This window comes from Oryza glaberrima, chromosome 3 (assembly GCF_000147395.1).
Source record: "Oryza glaberrima chromosome 3, OglaRS2, whole genome shotgun sequence".
NCBI classification, from domain to species: Eukaryota; Viridiplantae; Streptophyta; class Magnoliopsida; order Poales; family Poaceae; genus Oryza; species Oryza glaberrima.
This window is the reverse complement of record NC_068328.1, coordinates 1,189,008-1,200,569: the sequence shown is the minus strand read 5'-3', so window position 1 is coordinate 1,200,569 and position 11,562 is coordinate 1,189,008. Positions and strand designations below refer to the sequence as shown.

The following is an 11,562-nucleotide window of genomic DNA, read 5'->3' as shown; positions in this document are numbered from 1 at the left end:
AATAATAATCAAAAACACCTTTGATTTTACAAAATATTTAAATGCAAAAACGACTTTCACGTAGGTTTCACGTGTCAGTTTAGGGGACTTGGTGGTGGGATGGCAGACTCACCATATCCACCACTCTTTTTTTTCTTTTAAAGTAGTATAGATCTTCTCTGAAAGTCCACTAGGAGTCGATGTTAAGCTTAATATAACATCGGCTTTTATCTCTTCTCTTGATCCAAAAGGAAATAGGAGCACATGTGATTTGAAATGTCACAGTAAATCCCAGTGAAAAAAGCCTAATGAAGTGAGCTATGCTCATGCTGCTTTTACTACTAGTACTTACTAGTGCTAGGCTGCTAGCTCGTACTAGGATTTTTGATGTGAAATAGTAGTGGAGACCCGTGCAATGCACAGTTGTTCGATGTTCCTCTTTGGAAGGAGATTCTCTCGGAACAGTAATTTTGGAACAATCACGAGTAAAGCACCTGTTAGGATGGAACTTTTCGTAATACTAATACGTTGTGAATCGAGTGAGCATGATCTTTTTATAATCCTCGTCGAGCGCGAGATCTGATTGTCCGGTACAGTATTTTATTCAACCGAACATGACAAAGTGTTTTAACGTCGAAAAGTCACTAGTTTACCTCGGGGTGAGGTGAGCAGCCAATCGGGTGGGGTGTCAAAGACAGAAACCAAAAGGCAGCCAGTCATCAGAGCGGTCACTGCGGCACACGTCGTGGGGCGTGGTTGGAGGTTCGCTCAAGTCGTGGTCGTCCTCGTCCCGGTTGGATGGACTAGGGGGTGCAATGCAAATAGCGTATGGTCACGGGCGGGTAATTGCAAAAAATGCGGCGCACCCGTGTTGTGGCACCAATAATGTTGGGCTTCTCTCCCCGAGAAGAGACAGCCAATGGGGGGGGCGGAAGCGGAACCAACTTTTTCCCCGGATGGGAAATTTCGGCCTCGCTTTCCTTGTTTGTTCGGCCCGGATGCATTACCACTTCTGCCCCTGGGTGCGGTGGCCATGATGACGATAAAAAACGGAAACGCAACCGCACGCACTCCTCCTGTTGCCGTTTGCCTCTGCGTCCCCCTACCGCGCGGTGGGGTGGCCACTACGCGAACAAAGGGAAACGGCAACACCCGCAGGGACCAAAAAGGAAAGCCGAGGAGGAGGGAGGGGAGAGAAGGGAGAGGGGGGGTCGGGGAGAAAGAAGAGCGAGCGAGCAGCTTGGGCTACGGCCAAACCCTACAGCGCCTCCACCACCACTCCTTGCCATTTTTGGTGAGTCGCCCTTTGCCGACTCTCAGATCCCCTTGCGTTTTACCACTTTTGCCTTGTCCGCCGCCCCTCCAATTGGGATAAAAAAGAAAAGAGCTGCATCTCTCGCTGCTCCTCCTCCTCCTCCTCCGCCGTGCAGGCCGCAGCCGCTCGTGTGGTTGGTTGGTTCATCGGCGATCGAAGATGGTGCGGGGGAAGACGCAGATGAAGCGGATAGAGAACCCCACGAGCCGCCAGGTCACCTTCTCCAAGCGCCGCAACGGCCTGCTCAAGAAGGCCTTCGAGCTCTCCGTCCTCTGCGACGCCGAGGTCGCGCTCATCGTCTTCTCCCCGCGCGGCAAGCTCTACGAATTCGCCAGCGCCAGGTACGCACCCCCCTCCCCCCCTCCTCCTCCCGCACAATCTGCTCTTCTTCTTGTCCCCATCCCCCAATCTTCTCTTGTTTTGTTGCTTAGTGGTGGGGAACGGGGGTCTCATATTAGTTTATTACTAGTCTTTTCCTGAAATCCCTAAGAAGAAAACCTGCGAGGACCGATGGATCTTCCCGCTGCCTGTGCCAAACTCCTGTAGCAACTGCCCCCCGCCCGGCTTGATGGCCCTTCGTGATGCGTCCGCAGATTTTTTCTTGCAAATTTTTTTGTGGGTGTGATGAATTACTAGTATAACATCTGCACTGTGCAGATGCCATGCTGCCCTCTCTCTCTCCTCCCCCAAGAATCTGCTTATCTTGATTATTGCTTCGAGCTCTTTGCCTCTTTCCCCCAACCGCACGTCTCCGCCCGAGAGATTCTCGCCTGGATTTTGCCGACGAGTGCGTTTCTGATCTCCTTCCTCCAATCCTCATGTGACAGTTGCTACTACATGTAGGGGATTCACTATTATACCCGATAAATTTAATGACGACGGCCAATAGGAAAATTCGGCCTGAAAAGACGGCAAAAACTATATTTCCCCGTGTGGCGATTGAGGTCAGTCTAGAAATTTGTCGAGAACGAACGCACTTAATGCTTTGTCTGAAGAAATATTTCAGAATCCTTAGAGCAAGTTTAATAGCAGAGCTCACTGCTTACTATAAGTCAATGTTGGAGCTAATTTGTATAATAGGTTAGCTATAAGGTTAACTTTATTTTTTCCATTCTCTCTCTTTCTCACTCTATGAATTTAATGCAAATTTCTTGGAGCTTGTGTGGAGCTGGCTCTTGCATGAGAGCCAACACTACCCACTTTTCTTTATCTCTCTCTTCCATATAAGCATATAGCTTGCTTATAGCCCATTACTATTCTTGCTTTTACTGTATTTTTTGGGGGGTCCGGGCTGCTTAGACGTACGGCTAGTTAATCAGTGATTTGTTTTGCAATACATGTTCTTTCTTGGGCTACTTGCTGTTGCTATCATTTGGGCTTACATGACGTGCAGAAACAAAACCAATGCATGTGATATTGTGTACTGCTGCTGTATGCACGCACTGTGGTGGATTTTATTTCCTGGCCACGTACTGTATTAACTAGATAGAATTATCGGTTCCACATCTAGGGGTGGTCTATTGCTTCATTAGAGAGTACTACTATGTTGTATTCAGTGGTACATAACCACCGGTTCTTTACATCTCACCGGCTAATCTTATCAATTTCCAATTACACATGACTTAATTAGTATACGCTAGTTAACTAGTGTATTAGAAAAGCTATGCTAAGCTACTGAATTGCCAAACTTCACTTTGCTTTGTTCAGTTGCCGTCTAAACAGTCACACTACTTCCATAAAGAAATTAGTTGTGAGACTGGCAAGGTTAGAAATTCTGAAAACATAGGCAACTTAGTACTGGCATTCCGGAGGGCAATATGATATGAGCACTAATTAGTTAATGATAATGTACGTTGCAGTAATCTTGCCGTGCATATGAATTTCTATGCGTAACATGCATGAAAGCACACTGACGGGAGTTTCCAGGGAGCCTCCAATCTTATTAATGCTTACAACTAAAACAACATGTAGCTTATTGCCAAAACTGCATACATCTAAAATAATAATGGATAAAAGAAAACCATGAAATTCTATGTCTCTGATCTTTCTCGTCGTCTGAGGTCATTACCTGAAGATAATATGTAATGCACCCATGTGATTGAATACAAGGTAATAATAATATATACATGAACATAGGGTGGGCACTGACTAATATGAATTAAACCAAGATAATACTTGGGGTGGAACCTGAGAACCACGTTATTATTTAGATATGGCAGCCGACCATAATAATCCAGAATGGTAGAATGAAACAAACATATTTGCTTACCCTACGATTGTCTATTAGTCAATATGGATATTTGCCATAATAGACATCAAATAAGTTAATGTGGTTCATTGGTCTTCTTGAATAGTTAGTACAACTAGCATGTATTCAGGTTTGTGAAGAAATTAAAACAGGACATACATATTTTATCTGTCAGTTATTGTTTTGAGTTAACCTTACTGAAATATATGTGTAAAATTGTGTACTGCAAGATTATTTTCAGCTGATTTTATTGATGCATGTTTTGAATTAGAAAAGGCAGCATTATCTCCTAAAATGTGTCGTATAAATAAATATGCATTGGATCTGTTTTCAACAAAAACATAGACTATGGCAATTGTAGGTGTTGATTGAAAGCATGCAATAACAAAATTTTCCCGTCCCTTAGGATAGAAAGGCTCCTCTTACCTTGAATGCAATAGAGCTCTTTGTCATTATGGTTTCTTTGAGAAGAACTTTTGGGTTGTTGGTTTCAATTCTCTAATGGAATTAGTAAGATTATTGTGTGATCATAATTTGGAGTAACATTTCCCATTACCCCTATGTACGCAATACCCTTTCGTTTGTTACATATTCCCTTAACTTGCTTAATTATCATAATGCCACTTGTTAGTTTCCCTTTATAACAATTGTCATAGAATAGTTCTTTGTCGCATACTCCATAGAGCAACAAATAACAATTTTAGTTAGTTTGAATAAAAATTCTGTATTTAAATTTCAAGATTTCATACCTATAGGTGTATGTATCTTTTGGCATGTTTGCAACCTTTTATTTTGGATATAGACATTTTAGTTTTTAGCATATACATCAAAGAATGTTATAGCTTCCTTATCCAAACTAATAGAATAAACCAAAGAATCTATGATAGAGAAGACATTACATTTGGATCGCTAGCTTATATTTCTTTTATCATGCATAGCAAAGAGAAGCAAATAAAATTATTTGGATGCAAAGTCTGCTAAATGACGATATGCGTGTGTGAGTTCGTCATTGTTTCTACGTTTTCTTGCTCTTGTGGGTGTAGGCCCAATTTGGTTCTCTACCAGCGCAAGGTCTTTGATGTCATTATTAGCCTTTTCTTTTCTAGCGAAGCGAGAATCTTCTAGCATTACCAAATGGCATGCCTTTCCCATCAAGGATAGGATTTTTCCTTTCTAGATATCCAAGCGTACCCTACATTATCTCACCCAATGATACTTCTCTATCATTGATTATTCTTACTTAAATTTCAAAGGATTGTAATAAACTTTCGTTTTGTGCATGAACCTTCATACTAAAAGGGTAAATAACACATAGTTTGTTAATATTAATTTTATAGATAATATATAATGTTTGGGGCTTTGCATAACATTTGGGTATAACATGATATCATCTGATAAAAGTTGGTAACCAAAAGAATATATCAGCATGCATGCTTTCAGCATAAAAAAGGAACGCATGAGTTTCGTACCAAATTTAGTGAACCGTTACATGTAGAGAAATGTGGTCTCAAACTCAACTTCAAGATCATAAACAGTGCACGTATCACTTAAAAAAAATGAGAGACAAAACATTAAAAAAGTTATGAACACAAGTTACAATATATTATCTTGAAATACCATCTCATTTAGAGGATGAGTTCCTTAACTCAATATCCAAGTCTTCATGATCATTTGTTGATGAGGATTGAGACCACACTTCCTTCTCTTTTCCTAATTGGATCAGGAATATGCCCCAAATCTGAAAAAAAAAATCATTGAAAAAAATCACCAATATGCCAATACATCATTGGTAAAGTCTATAAATTTATCAACAAATTTTCAACGCCATGATATTACTAATACACGTTGACATTGGGCCTTTGTTGATGCTATGTTCCACATCACCAATCTATTGCTGATATATAGAAGCTTGGAAATGATAATGACCAAGCCATCTAGTATCCTCTTCCTAAGAGAGTATCTAATATAAGATACGACATCACCTTACTTTTTGGTACTTATAATCATACATTGATGTGTCAAGTATTTAGATACTAGTGATATGCACTTTTGGATATATTCATTTAAACTATATCCACATTTTCACCATGAATCATACAAGATTTAGCATAAGGTTCATTTTGGCTGAAAATTATAACTTAATTCTAAAGTTTTTAGAGAACCTAACATAATTGTGGACATCATCATGGTCTTGTGACTTTGATTCAAGTTGGTTGGGTGATGCACATCAATTGATATCTATGATAGTCTTATAGTATTAGAAAAAGTCATGTTCATCCTAGACATTTGCATCATGCTCCAATGTATTTTTAGGTGTTCAGTCAAAGATCATGAAAAGATGGAACAAACACATATGGTGGCTTCCATGGATGCCCCTATGCTACTTTTAGTATTAGAAGGAAAAATATTTCTGGGGCCTTTTGAGGTGTAGATGATTTGGTAATTCCAATATCCAAAAAAAAAATTAAATAGTTGTATCCAAGCTAATTCAACATTCATAAATAAGAATATGGAAAAACTAGAGTTGGGGCAAATCCATCTTGTACCTCATTTTGTGCCATTGCCATACAATATTCCCGCGGAAAACGTGTGTGGTTTCATCTAGTTTTATTTAGATTGGGAGAACGAAGTACTACAAAGACAACATCAAGTCTGATGTCGAGATATCTAAGCTAGCGTTGCTACTTTGACAAATAATGAGCTAGGCACTAGTTTGAAACTGCCAGGCACTATTGCCATATGTTGGTGATTGGTCCCACTAGCCTTGTCGCATGCAAAGTCCACGAATCCTCGTTTTCGCTCCGTGCTACCTCTAGTGAACGACACATCCCCTAAAAGACGAGCATTTATCTCTTTCTAGAGAAACCAAGAATAGTGTATCGTTGCGTTATCCAGAACCTATCGCGTTATTTTATCCAAATGATAATGTTGGCTAGTGCCATTGCACCATTACTCTAGCATGATCTAGCCTCCTAAACACGGAGCAAGATGGTCAGTAATCCTTTAAAAAAATCTCAGACCACATATAAATGAAATAGTTATAGCTACCACTCTTTGATGTTCGAAAGGAAAAATTCAACACTTTATAAAGTTCAATACCTACTTTATGTACATAAAATAATTAACACTATCTTTTGTATGGTAGCTATTTCATTCTTTTTCAATGAATTGCTTTTGGATTTCTCATCTAACCATTACTCTTTAATGGCCACACAAGAAACTTGTCACACCCTGCGCTTTCACCACCTAGCAGTGACACCTGAGAGGGTGCGCCGTAGGAAATCAACGCAAGCTGACTCCCGTGGAACCACGATAACGGTACTAGTCTCAGGATACAATTGCTGGTACCGCGGTCAATCGAGATGCACCATGTCAACTAAACGCGGTACATATATATTATACCTTTAAGAGTTCACACTTTCGGAGCAACTTCTGGAGTGTAATAGGCAATCAGGGTAGCAAAAGCGAAACCTTGTGTAGGTAGACCCAATCCACAAACAACGGTTTGGGATTTGTAAGGAAACCCTAACCATCAAGTTCACTTCTCTTCTCGAGAAGGAAAAAACGGCGGTTGAGTACATACGTACTCAGTAAGTCATGGGTAACTGAGAATGCAGGCTGGAAAGGAGGGTTGGGTTTGTTTCGCAAATTTTGAAAACATTTTTCCAAAACACTAAGTGTGGCATTGTTTACCAAGTGGTCGGAAAGAAGCATATGCCTTGATCTTGTCCGCGAATTGCTTTGCAACAACTCAAGCGGACAAAACAAATATTAGTTGGATAAAATTATTCTGCCGGTTGACCTTATCATGACATTGGTGGAACACCATCAGCCCTCAGGCAGCTTCCAACTCCTTATCATGACATTAGACAAATATTAGTTTCTTTTCACTTTCAAACCATCAAGCATTAGCCCATGTCATCAACTCATCTCTTTGGGTCCTAAAGCCTTCCATAGTCTCCAACACACATTGCTTTCCTTCGGGAAACCTAATATATGACGCTAATTGACATCCTGATCTACACAAGATTGTTTCAGACCACGTAATGGTCCTCCATCAGTCACCACGACTGATTCTGGTAATGATTTCCAAACCCACAAACCACTTTCGCAAAGCATAGGCAAGCAAATCTACGTGAGAAGAATCGCCACACATTCGCCCATTACCATTTGTAAGACCGTTCGAATTAGTAGACCTTTGCAGAGGTTGTAAACTTCACCCACAAGATGCAATCTTACTCCTTCACTGGCCAAGCTGGGAAGGTTTGTGACAAGGCCTTTCCAAATCCAACTAGGGGTACCTCATGTCACATAGAAGGATTCTCTTTGAACTGAGCATCAGGGAAACTTCGGCCCTCGTCTACTCAAGAATACGGGATGCCGCTACTCAATCATGCATAACACGTTAAACTTTGTTTTGTGCCTAGCGCAACAAATCAACTCACATCTCCTCATCCGGGGCATTCCCCAACTATTGGAAACAAGGCATACTTGGCCAACTATTTACTTAGCTAGAGGTGCCCCATACCACCCATATAGTCGCACTATGAGAAGCTCGGATAAAATTACCAAGGAATAAGTCCTTATATGCAAAATGTAAATCACCGCGTGTCAGTTTTTAAAAGGATTCACAACCTATTTTTCCACATCAACAAACAAGGGTGATGTGAGCTCATGAGCACGGTTTACCGAGGTACCGCGGGGTGGAGCGACAAAGAGAAAAATAAACAAAATCCTAAAATAAAATACCATTGTTAATAATTATAAGTGTCATTTGGTAGATTTCAATCTTAGAAAAAAATGGAGACTTGAATGGGATCGATCGGAGTTACGAATAGGGATATATGATTTTTTGAACATTTAAATGATTTTCTGGAAATAGAAAAGGAATTATTTGAAATTTGGAAAAGAATATTCTTTGGATCACAAGTAGGGATGCAAGCGGGCTGACCGGTAAACCTACTTATCTGTCAAATAAGTAGTAACCCACGGGTTCACGTATTGTGGTCCGGTTTGTCGCACCTAGAGATACAAGTGGATTGATCCATGAACCCATATATAGATCAAATTAATAGGTAACCCGCGGGTCAATCCGCGGGTTATCCACTAATTTTGCTTATAAGCGGGTTCATGGGTTGGCCCGCTTGCATCCCTAATCACAAGTGGGTCCACAAGTCATTGAGTGGATGAAGGAGATAAACTGGATTTTTTTAAGGAAACTGGGGGCACGGACTTGGTCTTTAGCCCAAAGAGGAAGAAGGGCGACGAGGGACATAAGGACTTGGAAATGCGGTGGGTTGAAGTCGACCTATGCACACATTTCCTAGGTGGCGAGAGGCTGGCGAGTGGGAGTGTAGGGGTGGTGGCCCGCAGCGGCCGACGTGGTAGGCCATGCAGGCTTTGACCAAGGAAGGAGGAGACTAGCTAGAAATATCGATGACAGGTGGCACTCACTAGCGCATCACTAATTTACGGTGGTTCCAAGCTGACGGAGACCATTGGCACATTGAGTGGGCAGGTGAAGAAGGGTGAATGGCTCGGATAGGGTAGATGATGCATGATGGGGGCTAGTAGCGTGGAGCCAAGTGTGGCGGCGAGCGGCCCTCGCTGTGCGGCGACCAATAGAGCGGTGACTTGGGTGTGTGATGGTTTGGGTGAGGTGTGACTCTTCACCAATTGAAGATAGAGGGGAGAAAGAGGGCTCATCATTAGAGAAGAGGAGAATGGTGGCGACAGAACATCGACGGATGAGATTTGGGGAAAATAGCTCCATCGATGAATAGGGCTCGGGGGATGGCTGGAGCGTGGTCGCTTGGTGGTGATGAGTGTGGTGGTGGCGTTGAGTTGGTTGTTTTGAGGTTGGTGGTGGTGGAACCGCAGTGGGCAGAGTGACAACGACTGACACGGAGCGGCATCGTGAAAAGGTAATGGTGTCGGTTTAGGGGCTCGATATGGAGGGATGGACGCGCGTAAGACGTTGAGCGGGAAGGATGGAAAAGAAAAGAATCGAGAGAAGAGAGGGAAGGAAAGGGATCATTAAAGAGAGTAAGATGGGAGGAGAGTGGGATTGACAGGTGGTTCTGTGGGGAGCACGGTCGCTAACATATGGACCCGCGCGAGAGGTGGTGCATGCATGCATGTTGGGCGTGGGCCGATGGCCTTGCGTGAGTTAAGGAGAGGGGATCGGGCCGTTGCTGATCTGGGTTGAGGGGAGAGAGAGGAGGTAGTGTTGGGCTAGGCTTGTGGTGCGCGGGAGACTTGAGGAAGAGGGAAGGGGAGGAGGGAGAGGAAATTTTTAGGGAAGCTTTTGAAAATTTCTAGGGAAGCTTTCTAGACCATGTGCATAGTAACGAGTGAAAATTTCTAGGGAAGCTTTTGAAAGGCTATTTGAGGATTTCGAGTTCGGATTTGAATACAAATTTGATATTTGAACTCAACAAATTAAGGGGATTCGAAGGAAAGGAACTCAAGGAATTTGTTAGAATTTGATAATGAGAAATTCAAGAGGATTTGAAATATAGAAAGTAATTTTGGATCGGGGTTTTTGTGGTCGCAGGGAGAGATTCAATTGAGACCTTTGGCACCTATGTCCTTAATCACACACAATATTTCACTAATGTGGTAATGGGCAATTGCATCCATTCCCCCACTTTCAATCCCAACTGTTGTTTTACCCCCACTTTTTAGGGTTTGCAAATTTGCCCCCACTTTTTTGAAAACAAACCTGACGGTTGCCCTCACTTTTGACAGTGTTAGTTCCAGGGGCGAAAGGACATTTATATCTTTAGTGGTTATTGCATTTTTGCCCCCTTTTTTTCATCGTGTGATTTTACCCTATTATGTAATGATATAAGATTGTGATAAATAATTCAAATATGAGCACATCTCGTGTGATGTTTTTGTACTTTAACAAAAAAAAATGACAAATACTAGTCAAGTATAGAATTTGAACATAATTCCAGCAGCATTTCAACAGAATTTCGACACAAATAGCACAAGTAACATATATATAGCAAACATTACAAATTGTCCAACACAAATAAGCCACAATACATAGATGTCATAGACCACAAACATTACTTAGTGTTACATAGTCATAACAACACACATTACATGTGCACAACATAGAAGGCACAATACCACATATTACAAGTCCAGATCATATTGCAAGTCCATATTAGCACAAAAGTGCACAAAATTATTTAAAAGGGGCATATAGATGTCCAAATCATGCAAACCATGAAGCTAGCCTCCCTCCTCTTCATCGCCTTCCCCTTCCACCTGCATCGCCACTGCCACTTCCCCTTCCTCCTACATCGCCACTGTCACTTCCCCTTTCCCTTGCACTTGCACTTGATGGTTAAGAGAGATCAACAATAACAAAATAAGCATAAGCAAAATCTGAAATAAGCAAAAATTGAAGATAAATATAAGGAAAGAGCAATACATGACTCACTTTGATGTGCAACACTTGGTTCGTTGTTCCCCTCTCTACTGTTCCAATTTCTAAAGATGAGTGCCTCCTCTTTTGACTTGCTGTGGGACCTCCTTGGCAAGTCTTGGCCGTGTGGCCTAGCTCATTACATTCAGTGCATTATTTTCTCTTACTAGTGCCAGCCTCATCACTTGCCTTTATCCTAGCCATTCTTGGCCTCCCAGGGTTCCGTAACAATTTAGGCTTCTTGATTTTCCTTATATTCGGTCTCAATCACCCCATATGCACTGGAAAAAGCCAGTTATGACCATCAATTGCAACAGCTGATGCCAACTGGCCTCTAGACCTTCCAGTCAAGTGAGTGGAGTATATATCTATGTAACGCCTACATCCTTCCAAAAACCCATTGATATAGGGTTTGAGAGCAACAGAGAACCTTGTGAAGCAGACATCACCATTGCACTCTTTACTGTCCAACTCATCTAAGCTGCTTGGCACTGATCTTAATAGCTCTTCACGATAGGTAGGCAGAAGATCGTAGCTGTCATCCCACTTTCCATTTATCCTCTAAAGACCCTAAATTAT

The 11,562-nt window shown here is 41.8% G+C and overlaps 1 protein-coding gene across 2 annotated transcripts in view; it reads left to right on the top strand.

The window, feature by feature from the left end:
- The first annotated feature begins 1,114 nt into the window (after positions 1 to 1,114).
- Positions 1,115 to 11,562, top strand: part of LOC127766861 (MADS-box transcription factor 50) — a 28,028-nt gene continuing 17,580 nt past the window's right edge. Inside the window, exons 1-2 of one of the 2 annotated variants that reach the window (XM_052292026.1) lie at positions 1,115 to 1,273; positions 1,410 to 1,635. In XM_052292026.1, the coding sequence (XP_052147986.1) occupies positions 1,454 to 1,635 (182 nt within the window). In that variant the 5' untranslated portion in view covers positions 1,115 to 1,273; positions 1,410 to 1,453. The other variant, XM_052292025.1, reaches the window with a different exon arrangement.